Source organism: Lepisosteus platostomus, chromosome 10 (genome assembly GCF_059453375.1).
Source record: "Lepisosteus platostomus isolate fLepPlt1 chromosome 10, fLepPlt1.hap1, whole genome shotgun sequence".
In the NCBI taxonomy this organism is placed as follows: domain Eukaryota; kingdom Metazoa; phylum Chordata; class Actinopteri; order Semionotiformes; family Lepisosteidae; genus Lepisosteus; species Lepisosteus platostomus.
Genome location: NC_142620.1, coordinates 26,575,076 through 26,591,358, shown reverse-complemented (window position 1 = coordinate 26,591,358; position 16,283 = coordinate 26,575,076). Strand labels below are relative to the sequence as shown.

The 16,283-nt window shown below is 38.1% G+C and overlaps 1 protein-coding gene across 3 annotated transcripts in view; it reads right to left on the bottom strand.

Moving 5' to 3' along the window:
* smoc1 (SPARC related modular calcium binding 1) overlaps positions 1-16,283 on the bottom strand; it is a 329,006-nt gene that overhangs the window by 144,672 nt on the left and 168,051 nt on the right. For all 3 annotated transcript variants that reach the window (XM_088648925.1, XM_088648923.1, XM_088648924.1), the window contains exon 10: positions 12,787-12,979. In XM_088648925.1, coding sequence (XP_088505051.1) covers positions 12,787-12,979 — 193 coding nt within the window. The remainder of the gene's footprint in view (positions 1-12,786; positions 12,980-16,283) is intronic.

The following is a 16,283-nucleotide window of genomic DNA, read 5'->3' as shown; positions in this document are numbered from 1 at the left end:
AGGGGGGGGTCTGCTCTCATTGACAGCTGACACTCCTCCATACACTCAAGTGAAAAATTAATAACGCCAATGTAAACGTCATATTTACAATTTGTTGATAATAAAAATGTTAAGTTCTCTAAATCTTTCTCAGTCAAGTATGATAGTTTACACAGGGAGCTGTGTAAGCATGCGTAGGCAGCAAAAGATCAGCTAAACTGGGAGGATGCGACACTGAAGATATTATTAACCTTTTAAATCTGAAGGGAGATCTAAAGGGATCCCCACACGATACCAGTTCCTGCTTCTGGAGCGATTCAGAGGGAAAGACGGTGATAAGTTTTTGTTATTAAAAAATGACTAAATATAAAAAAATATATAAAAATATTAAAAAGTCAATTAATTTTCCATAATATTGCTATTTTATTTTTTCAAAGAAATGTTTGTTAAAAGAAAATTTGTGGCACTAACTGGATTTGAACAACCGACCTCTCACTTATAAGTGAGGCACTTAGACCATCACACCACTCACACAGTTAAATGATGAGTGGTGAAACAACCCTACACATTGTTTGTGTACAGTATATACAGTACGATGGCCAGCAGCCATATCACCCTGCAACTCACAACTGGTAACCCACTGAAGCTAAGCAGGTGTGAGCCTGGTCAGTACCTGGATGTGAGACCTCCTGGGAAAAACTAAGGTTGCTGCTGGAAGAGGTGTTAGTGGGGCCAGCAGGGGGCGCTTACCCTGCGGTCCATGTGGGTCCTAATGCCCCAGTATAGTGACGGGGACACTATACTGTATACAGGCGCCGTCCTACGGATGAGACGTAAAACTGAGGTCCTGACTCTCTGTGGTCATTAAAAATCCCAGGGCGCTTCTCGAAAACAGTAGGGGTGTAACCCCGGCATCCTGGCCAAATTTCCCATTGGCCCTCACCAATCATGGCCTCCTAATAATCCCCATCTATGAATTGGCTACATTACTCTGCTCTCCTCCCCACTGATATCTGATGTGTGGTGAGCGTTCTGGCGCACTATGGCTGCCGTCGCATCATCCAGGTGGATGCTGCACATTGGTGGTGGTGGAGGGGAGTCCCCATTACCTGTAAAGCGCTTTGAGTGGAATGTCCAGAAAAAGCGCTATATAATTGTAAGCTATTATTATTATTATTATAATTACTGTTGCAGTACATGAATATAATTATATTGTTATTTTCTTTAGATACGCAATTCCATATTATATTCCCTATTAATCAAATTCTAAAAGTATGCTTGTTTACTCTGGTATCGATCGTCTTTGCAGAAAAGCTTAAAACTACCACATTTCTCACAGAGTACTGTATACACGTTATTTCACATGTTAGCTAAAGACTTTGATGCTTAGAATGTTTAGGGAGAAATGGAATACTGGTGTGTATTTTTTCTTTAAAGTACTGAGACCAGCCATATACACTTTACATAATACTGTATGTTTATGTTCCAAAATTAATATCGTTTATGACCTTCACATGCGTTATGCTCCTATTCTTTTTATGCTACTAAAATTTTCCTTCAGTGGTAAAATTCCATATAAATATTCAATACTAAAACGTGCACAGTAAAGCCATTTAAATCTTTCCACGACCGACCAACGCACCACGATTGCCCCTGTCGGTCATATTGGCCAACCAATCACATACCGAGTTATGACGCGTTATGACATTGCCAAATGCCTGCAGTACGTGTTTGTGTACGTGTAAATAAATTATCCTTAACTTTGAAAAAGAACATGAATCTAAAACCACAATTTTAACATACTAAGGAATGAATGACAAGTAGTGCCTTTTAACTACTGATCTAATTAGCATTTAGACTTTTGCAGTAGTGAAGAGTGGACAGACACAGAAGTAAGAAGCATTCCCATATTTAAGACAACAAGTGGTCTTTTCTCATCCACATGCTTTTGAGAGTACAATTCATATTATTGTTTTCTGAGCTTTCATTTGCCACTTCTAGTATTATACAAGTGCTTTTTCTCTTTTTCTCAGGTGGTTGTTAATGAGACCTTTTTACAATGTGGCTATTTACATTTCTGACATGCATAGATTGCATTTAATCACTGCTATGCAATTTTCCATAACTCACATCAACACCTTGAAATTACAAAAAAAAACTGCATGACCCAAACTTTTAAGTTAGCAAAAGGGGGGAAAATCAATCTTAAAATAAATACATGATAAAAGCTCTTAAATCATTTTTGAGATTTTCTTAGCACTCTGTTTTAAATGTAGAAATACTTTAATTGAAAGAAGTATAATTTATAATTGTGCCATATGGATGTCTAAAGTTTAAAATCAGTATTATACAGTATTATATTTCATTATGGAGCTACACTTTCACAACATAAATCTGATACAAATAGAAACATATTATAATGGAACATTGGCATAATTATGGTTTTAATATAAAGGATAGAAAACTCTCTAACATATCATCTACAGATGCAACTATTCAAACTGCGCAGTACAAACCCATGCTGCACACAACTACCCCCAAGCCACTGCTGCGTACCGTGGTATGTGATTAGCTAGCCAAAATGACCGACAGGGGCACTCATGGTGCATTGGTCGTTAGTGAAAATCTCTTTACTGTGCACGTTTTAATCCGCTTAGTATTGAATATGTATATGGCATTTTACAACTAAAGGGAAATTTTAGTAGCTGAGCATAAAAAGAAGAGGAGCATAACACATCTGAAGGTCATAAACGATATTAATTTAGGAACATAAACATATTATGTAAACTGTGATGGTTAAACTCTGCCGACAGATGGAGAGAGATGTGTACACTAAGGTGGGAGCAGTTCACTAAATAAGACCGGGGACATCTCTGGTTCACAATTATTGTAAAAGAATACAAGTCATTTAAGAGAAACTGCAGAAAGCACATGCAGGATGAAGAAAAGCAGGGACTTGTCCTGGGGTTCACCTGACAGGGGAGAACAGGAAAAAAAATGTATCTCCCCGCTAAAAAGTTTGTCTGGGGAAGATAAACAGTCTTTTGAGAGATCTGTTTACATAGAGTGTTCCCATGTAGCCTCCCTAAGTCTGTCCTAGTCCATTGAGCAAAATGAGTTAAAACTAAAATGTTCTACTAATGGGATATCTGTTTCTCTGTTATGGGATACAGGAGCACAACAGTCATGCTTGTCTTATTGTACTGCTCAACGGTGTGGTATAGAGTATGTGGGTAGATGGCAGGAGGCCAGAGGAGTAGGGGGCAGTGTGTTGTACTTGCTGAGTACAAGGTCTGATGGCTTCCCCTGATGAGGAAACCCACAAGTCTGAGCTGCTTCAGGTTTTAGTGTTTGTAGTTAAAAAGTACATAAAGCTAGATATGATAAGGCCCAAGTGTGTCTAGAATTGTGTCATTTTAACAGGGCCTGGGTGGACTCTTTTTCAGAGTGAGCACAGACAGATCCGCTTAAGGGGGTAGTGCAGCCCAAGGACAAGATTGCCTTGGTTCTGGAGCAGAAGCCGCCTTTAATGAGTTGAAAAAAAGCTCTTTTACAGGTGCTGAGACTGGGGTTTCCTCACATGGATTTACCACTCTTTTGTATGTAACTGTGGAAAGTGGGTTCTGGGCAGCTGTGCTGATGCAGGAGCATGGAGGTAGGCACCATCCATGGGATACTATTCTGGACCATTAAATGCTGTAGTGTTGCTGTGTTGCAGTATTGTCATTTGCTTTCACAGGCCAATGGCCTCACCACCCACCAAGTGAAGGCAGCCTGGGGAAAGACCATTCCTGGAGGCCAAGACCTACAGCTGGGAGAGTGGGTGTGGATTAAAAAGATACAATCCCAGACGCTTCAGGCTGAGTGGGGGGTGGCCGTACCAAATGCTGCTGATGACAGACTGTGAAAGTCCAAAGGAAGGACCAGTGGATTCATGCCTCCTTCTGTCGACGTGCCCAACCTTCGGTGGAATCCACAATGAAGTAGAAAAACACTTATATATATTATTGATGGAAAATATATATATATAATTTATCTGTATTCAACACGACAGTGTTGGTTGAGGTGAATTGTGTAATATGTCGGCTGTTTTAACATACCTTAAGCAGCTCCAACAATTACAGCTACACATCAAAGGACAGGACTTGAGACAGGACCAACCGGTCAACTCATGCTACATATCAAAGGGCAAGACGAATACACATGAAGCGGTAAAACAAAACATCTTCCTGAGATCATACTGTATATAATAGCTGGGAAACCCTTGCGGTTTGTCTGTCCTGCGGGGCAGACCCAACGCGCGTTGTTGTCATCATTGAGCTCAATAAAACAACTGAATCCACGAAAGACTGTGTCCTGCTCCTTGGATGAAGGATTTCCCACAACACACAACATAAAGACTATTTTTTTGTTTTGTTTTTAGGAGTAGTGTTGTTTGTGTGTATAATTGTTATAATCACATGTATTAAGAGTATAATCACTGCTTTATGTCACGGCATCACCTCCAGTACGAATGTTAGGACAGTACACAAGTATGAAGTAAAGTTAGCTGACTCCGCATTTTTGTTGAAAAATGGAAGCTATATTCCTATTTTCCAAGAGGGGGATAGATGAAGCCTGCTAATGGCTTTTACATGCTGAACTGTAACCATCACACCTGCTTGATCACAGAGGCTCTGTAACCATCACGCCTGTTTGATCACAGAGGCCTTCCCCCCCTGTACTTACCCCCAAATGGTGAATGTTTACCCAAATGGTAAATGTTTACACTAAACTCCTGATGACAAAGGAAGGTTTCTATTTCCTTCAGTTACAGATGCAGCCATTCAAAATGGGCGAGGTATTTCGCGACATACCCCGGTGGGCGTGTCGTGGTATCATGCAGTATCACGCAGTGTCACATGGTTAATCGCGCGTCATTTGACAATCGCAAACGCGTTTTCAATAAAATTATTTTATTCATTCAGCAGAGAGTGAGAGGGACATCCAGCAGAGAGAGACACACACAGCGGTTTTCATTGACAAAAAGTAATTGTTTTTTTTTTACTTTTTTTTTTTACATGACGTGAGACTGTCTTTCTCAGACTTACATTCCCGAATGTCCCCAGCCCCGGTCAACAATCCTAGGAAGAACACGAAACAGCCTGTTAATAAAATTGTTACAATTTTGTTTGGTCAGTTCTTCCTCCCAGAATTTATAGATCGCATCGATCAGTTCCTGCTTTGTGACGGGCTTAGCGGTTTTCCGAACGTAGTCTTTCAACAAATGCCAAACCATCTCTATCGGATTTAGATCTGGGGATTCGGCTGGAGTTTTCACCCAGTTCACTCCTTCTGCTATAAGCCTCGCCCTTGCTGCTGTGTGTTTCGGATCGTTGTCTTGAAAGAGACGCTGCCTTGATCCAAACTGCTCCCTGATATAAGGGGCAGCATGCTGTGTGACCATGACTTCCTCGAAGAATACACGGTCCATAATTCCTTCGAAAATAAGAAGTGGTCCCGGGCCTCTTCTAGATATACCCCCCCAGACGTGAACCTTCAGTGGATGTTTGGGCTTTGGCTTGTCCACATGTCTCCCCTTTTTGAAAAATGCCATTGTTGAAAACTGTTCCAGAGCCACTGTTGTTTCGGCGGTAAAAAGTACATCCTGAAATGCCTCCCCCTGTTCAATCCATTGGAGCGCTTGCTTGAGTCTTTCCTCTTTGTTTTTTAGCCGTATCATGGGGCATGTGTTGGTTTTTCGGTATCTCTATCCAAGCCACTTGCGTACTCTTCTTATCGATGTCGGGCTAATATTCGCACCGAGGTCAGCCCATAGCCATCTTTGGACTTGCATCGCCGGAAGCTCATCATTTTCATCGGTCAGTTTGTCTATAGCTCGCACAATAGGACTTGGAAAAAAAAGAGATCAGCAGTTAGTTTTAAAAATAATGTGCGTAGTTGTATTTACATGCAAGAAAGGTATTTTTAGAAATTTATTTACCTTTGAATCGTCCTCGGTTTAGATTCTCTTTGCCTCCTCTCCCCTTTATAATGCCGTCTCACTGTGCTTTCAGAAACGAAGATGTCCATCGAAGCCAACTGCTGAACAATGTCCCGTGTTGACTTCCCGTTTCTTTTCATCTTCATTATTTGGTGTGAGAGAGTCTTCGTGATTTTGGTCATTGTCCGTCCCCTTACCAAAGCGATACAGTGGTGCAGCTTGAATTCTGTACCTATATACTGTATGGTATGGTACAGATAAAACTTACACCATACCGATGAGCTAATGCCAGGGAAAGACACTCTTATTTTATTTAAAACACAATACGCCAGGAAATGTGTCTGATGCATTAGCAAGTTAAAACAATTGGGTCGAAAACATGGGCGTAACACCATTTCCTTTTTCTGATCACTCGCTTTCTGGATACACATCTCACCTGTCCTGTTCTTTGTTTTCCTGGTTTGCTGATTATGCCTGCTGCGGTCCACTCCTACCCTCACACCTAAAGAATACTATTTTAAATTTCTTGGTGAAGTTCATTAACCCTTGTATGTGCTGTCTGCGCCCAAAATGCAATTTTAAAAAAGTCAAAAACCGCGCTCAAAATGCAATTTAGAGCTTAATAAGATACACTCCACAGGCAAAATTAAAGACAAAATTAAAGACGATTAAAATCTGTAATCTTTCCACTTGTACTGTGAGTCATCGGAAAGTTTCTGCTTTGTGTAAGGATGGTATCGAAAAGCAATCTTAAGTGGTGAGAAAGCTGTGCTCAATGTATTTAAGGGACTTAAAAGTAAAAGGAGATGCTTCATATTGCTTGACTAATTTTAAAAACTAAGTTATAAATGCAGACGCTCCCTCGGTGCCGCGCCGGGTGTAAATATCAAAGTATACATTCCCAACAAGAATTGTACCCATCTGTCATGCAAATAAAACACCTTGAATTGAATTGAATTGAGGGAGAGAGGGGGGGAGGGGACAGAGATAGACAGGACTCAAGATACTTATGGGTACACAGGCATTCACGACAGCAACATACGAAACGTTTGCACGTACTGTATAGTTAAGTTATTACTTGGTTTTCAAAGTGCAATGAAATACAATATTGTTGTTGCTGCTGTTCTGGTTGTTTTTATCCTGTAAAGCGTTTTGAGAAGCCACCTTTAAAGGCGATATATAGTGTAAAACCGCTGATTCTTATGGAATGTGTTCCGCAGGAGATTCAAATTTTTATTTATTTATTTTTTAATCGCGTATCTAAGGAAATCTCAGTATAACTTTGTTCATGAACAAACAGTGGCATGTTACATTATTATTAGTTTTTTTAACAAGGCTCGCCAGCTAATGTGAATCGAAACCTGTCTTGCTAGCTTTTAAAGTCGTGCATGTGTAAACGACAACTGAAATAGAGAAAAAAAGACCTGACTGACAAGATTTAATTAATGCAGATCAGTAAATCAAGGGACAAAACAACTATTGTGCCCGGGTCCTCAATGGGCTTTGACGTGCTAATGCGTTGGTTTAACAGTCCGGGTGTGGCAAGCCTCTAATGTCTCCCGGCTTCAGCAAAAGGCACCCGCCTTTCATTGGAAGACATTTTGTCAATGAAAACCGGTGTGTGTGTCTCTCTCTGCTGGATGTCCCTCTCACTCTCTGCTGAATGAATAAAATAATTTTATTGAAAACGCGTTTGCGATTGTCTGGTATTTACCTTGGTCCCTTTTAACTGTTTTTACAGTCTACAGTATTGCTTTGAGACGCCACTTTTAAAGGTGATATGCAAAATAAAGTTTTTTATTATTGTTATAGAGAAACATGATCAGATTTTCCCTGGTTCAGAAAAAAGACGATTAAAATCTGTAATCTTTGCACTTGTATGTTATCGGAAAATACAATCAGTTTCTGCTTTGTGTAAGGATGGTGTGGCGCTCCTCAAAGCGCTTTACAGGATAAAAACAATAACAACAATAGTGGCTGGGCAAACGATTTTTTTTATCGAAATACAAAATGAGATACTGTATAATGATGTGCATGAACAAAGGTATACTGCAATTTTCCTTAGATACGCGATTAATGCTTCATAGGAGGAGGCGCTCTTTTCCTCTAGTCTAACAGTCTGTCCACAAACAAAACATTCCTGTTAGACAAGAGGAATTGAAAAAAAACAATTTTGTCAATGAAAACCGGTGTGTGTCTCTCTCTGCTGGATGTCCCTCTCACAAACTGCTGAATGAATAAAATAATTTTATTGAAAACGCGTTTGCGATTGTCTGGTATTTAATTTGGTCACTTTTAACTGTTTTTCGATCTACTGCATTGCTTTGAGATGCCACTTTTAAAGGCGATATGTAAAATAAAGTTTTTTATTATTGTTATAGAGAAACATGATCAGATTTTCCCTGGTTCAGAAAAAAGATCTAAAGTGCTACACATAACTTTCTTAATTCGATGTATTTAAAGCAGTGAACTACTGTAGGTGTCACATAACATTCAGAAATACAATCACGTATTTGACAAATAAAAACGATTACAATCTAATCCTTCCACGTTTGATCCCAAAATCCCAAGAAATATAAATCTTGACGGGTAGAATGCTATGCTGAAAGTTTATTAAGATACTTAGAAGACAAAGATACTGTATCAATTTATGTTGCATTAGCCTGATTATGATTAAAAAACACATATAATTAAACACGCGTTTGCGATTTAAATCAGAACACGATTTAAATCAATATAAATGTTTATATTGTAACGCATACTGTCCAGCCTCCATTTCTCTATAAAAATGTACTCTGTTGCACACACACACACAATAGAAGCAGGAAGCAGAAGCAGGGACCGTTGTCAGAAGGGAAGAAGGTGACTTTTCATTGTTATCAAAAATGACTTAGAATCGATCATTTTGAAATATAAAAGTCAATTGATTGTCCATAATATCGCTATTCTATTTTTTCGAAGAAATGTATGTTAAAAGAAAAGTCCAGCATCAGCTGGATTCGAACACACAACCTACCAGTTGTTAGTGACGCACGTAGACCAGTAGGCTACAAGACAGCTCGCATGAACAGGGAGGCGAAACAGTCCTACACAGCCCTGTCGCAGTACACGAATATAATCATACCGTTATTAAATTCTTTAGATACGCGATTCCATATTATAATCCCTATTAATCAAATTCTAAAAGTATGCTTGTTGACTCCGGTATCACGTTAGTTAAAGACTTCGATGCTTAAAATGTTTAGGGAGAAATGGAATACTGGTGTGTATTTTTTTCTTTAAAGTACCAAGACCAGCTATATACTGTATGTTTATGTTCCAAAATTAATATCGTTTATGGCCTTCACACGCGTTACAGTATGCTCCTATTCTTTTTATGCTCAGCTACTAAGATTTCCCTTCAGTGGTAAAATTCAATATCTACAACGGGCACAGTAAAGACATTTACAGTAAGTCTTTCTACGACAGACCAACGGACCACGAGTGCCCCTGTCGGTCAACCAATCACGTACCGCGGTACCCAACGTCATCTTGCGTCATGATACGTGACACCGCAGCCAATTACCTGCGGTACGTGTCTGTACCGCGCACTTTGAATGGCTGCATCTGTACATCAAAGTAGGCGGAGGAGGAGGAGGAGGAGGGGGAACGTATATTTAAGTTCTGTATATCCACTTTGAACTACGATAGGTACTATAACTATTAAAGTGCTTATTGTAGTACCTTGTATGCATACAATAAAGCTTGGCTGGACGAACGAACACTTCAGGCTCGAATTTCTTGGTTTCTACAACTGTATATGGCTGGTATTGGTAGTTTAAAGAAAAAATATACAGCAGTATTCCACTTTCTCCCTAAACATTTTAAGCATCAAAGTCTTACATGTGGTTATTTTGGAAACATTTTACGTGCTCCTTCTGACTATATTAAATTTATATACTTTGTAAAAAGTTAAAATGTTTTTACCTTTTCTGCGAATATGCTCGGTATCGGAGTAAACAAAAGCATACTTTTAGAATTTGATTTATAGGGAACATAATACGGAATCGCGTATCTAAAGAAATCAATAAAGATATAATTATATTCATGTACTATAGCTCAAATGATCACAGTAGTACACTGTCTTTGGAAATGTCTGCTTCAGTTTCACTCTTTTCCATGTGATTATGTCTGTGGCATGGCTTAAGCGTGTACCTTATATGCCTGAGGTCTGTGGGTCAAGCCCTGCTGTTGCTATGAGTTTTCTTTTAATAAATAAACATTTCTTTGAAAAACCAAAATATTATGGACACAATATTGACATTGACAGGTTTGAAGCTAAGACATCTATTAATAACAACGAATAATTTCAAGCTACTACTACTATCGTTATTGCTGATAATAAATATTATCTACACTATATTTAATTTGTTGGTATTTCTAAATATCACAAAACGTTTAAAGTTAAGTGAGTTAAATGATTACCATTTCCATGAATACTTGCTCTTGTTATTGCAGTAAAAGAAACTCATACTTTTTAGAATTTAATAATTTAAGCAATAAGGCACAAGAGGGCTTGCTATATCGTGGATATAGTCACAGTTAAAATGTGTTAGCAGCAAAAGATCAGCTAAACAAGGAAGATCTAGTACCTGGTGCAGTTTTTACAAAAAGCTTTTTTGAAATAAATTGAATCCCAGCTGTGAGTTCATAAAGCCTGAATCACGTACTATGCCTACGTATGCAAAACCTGATCCTGATCATCTACTGTAAAGCTTTCAGAGCTTTGTGTATAGTCTAATCGCAGTGGGGGCAGGGTGTGTGGGGACAGGTTTAGGCTGAAATTGAATTGGGGATCTGTATTCTTCACACCTGAAACATTTTGTTCCCTTTTTAGCTGATCTTTTGCTGCCTACACATGCTTACACAGCTCCCTGGGCAAACTATCATACTTGACTGAGAAAGCTTTAGAGAACTTAACATTTTTATTATCAACAAATTGTAAATATGATGTTTACATTGGCGTTATTAATTTTTCACTTAAATATATGGAGGAGTGTCAGCTGCCAATGAGAGCAGACCCGTCCTCTTAGGCTGGGCAAACATTTTTTTTAATTTTTAAAAAATAAATAAAAAATTAGATATAATGATGTGTTCCTGCTTAACGTAGACATTGCATGACTTTAAAAGCTATAAAAACAAGTTTCGATAGTTAATAACCACTTTTTATGCGCAAACAAAAACGGGTGATTTTTTTTCCTCGTCATCAGATCTTTCTTGGAAAAATGTCTTGTATGTGTTGCAAAAAACTGAATTGCTTTAACAAAATATATTTACAAATCCTTTCGCCTGGCAATCTACCCGAATGCCCAACTATCTGAGATGCCCTCCTTGAAACCATGTTCGCTGACAGAACTGGTGTTTTTTATGCGTGATAATTTTCTGATTCCTCACTCTCTGACAAATCAATTTCATGTTTGCATGTTCTTTTGTAATGCACCTTTCTGTGATTTTTTTTATACATCTAAGCTTTTGCACGTATTCCTTCATCCCTCTTCTCCACTATGTCTAGTCATGGCTTTTTTCTGTTTGTTTATTTCAAAGTAACACCTGCTCTATTTCTAAAACTTTTTGTACATGTGCATTTTTGTATTATTTACACCTCTAGCACTTTAAAATCCTTAATTTTCATTTGCCTTAATTTGTAGACTGAATTTTAGTTCTAGCCTTAAAAAGGTTGTTTTCACTATCTTTTGTTTCTTGTCCTACAACTATTATTATTGATCACCGAATTATTGTACTTGACTTCTTTCATTCACCCTTTCCTGAACAGTTAACAGTGTCAACATATGATATTGTGATATTTTGTGCTCTCGTTGAATGATAAGTGTCGCATAGTTTAAATCATTTTCATTCTTTGAAATTACGAAACGCTTGGTTAAAAGCAAGGGAGATTATGTCTGTTATAGTAAACATACAAACTAGAGTTTGCTGCAGCATTATTGAAAACCCAATTTTAACAACAAAGCGCTGGAGTGATATCCTGGCAGGCACTGAGATCAGCTCCAGTAAGAGCACTCCTGCAGCAAAAAATAAAATACCTGACAAACTAGGGATTGAACAGTTTTTCAATGCTTGTGCAATCGATGGAAATGTTCAAATAAATGTGCTAAAGAAATAAAGAAAAAACAAGTCATTTATTCCTTTATCATATTGGCTAGTGTCGATAATATTTATTATCAGTAATAATATCAGTAGCAGTTAAATTATTCGTTGTTATTAATAAATGACTTCGCTTCGAACATGTTATGATATTTAGAAATATAATACCTCACTCATTTTGAATGGCTGCATCTGTACATCTGTTAAATCCCTCAGCTCCTGGATATTAAGTTTGGCATCTTTTCCTTTATTAAATTATTGCCCTAGATCTGCTTTTACTTAAGCCAAATTTCCTATTTAAATTCAGCTAGCTACCTTATTTCAGATAAAATTTGAAAATATTAGCACATTTATCCCCATTTTATTTTTTTCTGCATAATGTTTTTGCTAAACATTACGGGATAAAAAATGACACTTCTAGTAGAATCATGAAAATACAAATTAATGACAAAGCTACATTTAGTTACTGTTATGTATATATGGTCAGAGATCAAATCAGTATGAATGTTACTGAGGACAAACATGATACAGTAGAATCACAAACTCCAGAATAACTGGCAAAGCAGTAATGAATGCCTTGGAATTCTGCATACTGCACCTGATAGCTTAAGAAGTACACCTGAATGTGAAGTTAGTTCTATTTTAAAAGGCAATACAATCCAAGAGGAAGTAGAGAGACTCACCGTGTAGATGTTCCAGGGATGGGACGTCCAGTATCCACCAAGACACACCAGCAGTAACCTGTGGACTGGTGGCATTGGACAGGCTTGTAGAGACCTCCTGGACCACACTCGGGGATGAAAATGGGTTCTCGTGGGTTCTGTCGTGTCTCATCCAGGGCAGTCTGTCTCTCGTGGTCACAAGAAGGAATTTTCTCTAAAATCATTAAAATAACTCAGAAATTTGTGGCAAAAGTGAAATTCTAGACAATATATAGTTGAACAATATGGAGGTGATTCAAAGTGATAAATTTAGTTAGTTAGCCCTGAAACTGGAAACATAGCATTCCTTAAATTAACACATTTTTTTAAGAAAGTCGAAGATTCTTTATATAAGTTTTTTTATGCTTACATATCCTCTTTTACTTACAGTAGATGATTAAATTAAAAAAAGAATGAAACAGAAGTCTGCACGTTAAACTGGAAGACAGCCCTGACCATGAACATAAAGCATCAATATAAAACTAGTAATACCTGTTATTAAATGTATTAATTGTTGCTTGTTGTTTTTTTATTAGTTGTTAATTAATTGTTGATTGTTGCTTGTTTTTATGGTCTTGATTGGTGTCTACTAAGCATTCCATCAGAAGAAATTAGTAAAATGACTTTTTAATACTGATTCTGAGAAAACAAAGCACAGAAGAAGTGGCAGAGAGCAAATTGTCACTTCAAAGAAACCCACATACAAATCAGTTCCCAGTGTTAATGCAGCAGTCCAGGAGATGAATCAGGTAACAATCAATATGTCCATAAAGGCACTTGTCCGAAATGCATAGTTCTTAAAGAGTCTTGAGTGATGTTTCCCTAAAAATGTCACAGAGACCTTTTATCTCTTACAAAGCATTGGCTCAAACGTTTTAAACATAACAAATATAAAGAAAGTATATACTGTACAACTCTGGTAATACAGAATACCAAGCATGGCGGAGTGCTTGTGGCAAGAAAGCCTGTAAAGTGCTTTGAGTGGAGTGTCCAGAAAAGCGCTATATAATTGTAAGGAATTATTTTTATTAAAATGTAATGTGGTTTTTTGTCCTATTGAAAGGAACTTCTGAGCTACAATTGCTCCTGAGATATAGTGCCTTATTTTTCAGGTCATCACATGACTGTCTACAAGGAACTTTACTGGTAGGATAACAGGATGACAACACTTGCAATTTGTCTTCTCAGTCTGTGTAGAATGGATGTTTTCCATTTGAATAACAGTATTTTTGTGCTTTTGTGTGAATATTAAAATTAAATCTGTTTTCTTAATTCAAAGTGCAAATATGTTGCCAGACAAGGAAAAATGGTTTACTATGCAATGGATTATTAGGAGTCTTCTTATAGCATTTCTCAAAGTGTGAGAGATGTTTAAGGGACACATTTTCAATTGATGTTTGTAACATGGAAATGGAAAATTAATCTGTCAATAAAACAACTATTAGCCCAGCTAGGGAGCAATAAGCAGATAGATCTTTTCAAACATGCACATGTCCTCTCCTGGAGTGACTGCCTGTGTGGACTTTATGTCTCACCTGTTCTCTCTCCCACCTCCTTGCAACTTGTTATGAGTGATTGTGTGTTGTGCCCCAAATCAGGAAATTAACTTAATTCAATGCAATGAATTGTATATATCTTATGCATTTTAATAAAAATGATTTTTGTTAAATATCTGATGCTTACCTAATACAAATGGAGATGCATAATACTGTTGAACACTCCCTGTGACCTACAGATCCAGCCATTCAGAATGCACACTGGATAATGTGCATGATTTTGGAACACTACCAATCTTGTAGGCAAAGGAAAGCATGATAGATAACAAAAAAATATTTAAGGACTGTTTAGGTTAATTTGAGAAAAATACACTGAGCATCTCTGTGTTTTGGTTCCATGCTTATGAAATAAAAACTTCTTTTAACTTCTGAGACAGACTCCTTTTTAAGAGGATACAGGGAAAAATTTCTCCAACAGCGCCACATTCGCCAACAGAACAATTGATAGAAAATGAATACCTCACAAAAATCAAGTATTATGTCACAGCTGAAAGGAATAGACGCCAAGGGTACTGACGCCACCTCCGATAGATCACCACAAGGCCTTGGCAGTCAAGAAAATGCCTGAGAATTTAAAATCTATGTTAGACTCTGCTGTTAAAATTGTGAATTGTATCAGGGCTCGACCAATTAATTTACGTCTGTTCAGTGTACTTTGTAATGAAATGTGCAGCGAAGTGCAGATTTTGCTACATACTGAAGTGAGATGGTAATCAAGGGGCTCTTTGAACTGCACTCCAAGGTACAGATATTTTTGCATGACCAGCAATCTCCCTTGCCAAGTCTATTTGTTGATCCAGTGTGGCTGGTAAAATTAGCTTACCTGGCTTATATATTTTCATGCTTGAATGGGCTGAATATGGGACTGTAGGGGATCTCTTTAACAATTTTTGACGTGTCTGACAAGATCACTGCTATGGAGAAAAAGCTGCAGAATTTTAATAATTAAATCAACACAAGTAATGTCTCTGCTTTCCCAACTTTGGAGAACCATCTGCACACATACGGTGTGGCACTTGATGTTCCTGTTCGTGATGTGATTGCAGTGCACTTCTTGTCATTGAAAGAACAGTTCTCAGAGTATTTTTCCAGTTGAGGCCACACCAGAGTGGATCAGTAACCCTTTTACTACTGATGTCATAGGAATGCCCAAGGATTTGACTTGTGCTGAACAAGAGAAGTTGCTCGAGTTATCATCTGATGAGACTTTGATGTCAAATTGAAACGACTGGATTTCTTTGGATTTCTTGATCCAAAGACAGAGTGAATACCAAGCCCTCTCATTAAAGGCTATGTGGGTTTTGATGCCTTTTGCCACTACCTACCTTTATGAGAAAGGCTTTTCTGCTCTCACTGCAATCAAGATAAAGTACTACAACAAAATGGATGCAGAGCCAGATCGCTCACTGCCCTCATCCTTGACATTGCAAGGCTTTGCTCAACTAAACAGGCTGACCCCTCTCACTGAAATGGTAAGTTCTCAGTGCTATTTTTATGTGTGTGCTGTGTGTGTGTGAGTGTGTGTGTGTGCGTGCGAGCACTCATGTTTGTCATTTAGATTTTCTTTGATTCCTATGAGAACATGACTTGTAGATGGTACTTGGATGGTTTGTTTTGATCAGGGGTGGTACTTGGTCCAAAACGTTTGAGAACCACTGGGCTAGAAAATACCTGGTTTCAAATCCCAGTCAAGGCAGAACCCCCTGGGACAATCCTTCCAATTACAGAATTTTAGTTGTTAGTATAGACGTTTATTCATTTTATACTATATATAAAAAAATACCCTCGGGAGGGGGATCAGAATACCTCCTGGGTATCCCTGCCTGTCGTAAGAGGCGACTAAAAGGGTCGTGTCAGGAAGGGCATCCGACGTAAAACCATCTTGCCAAAACCATGGTTGCAAAGAACACAAAGCACATACCG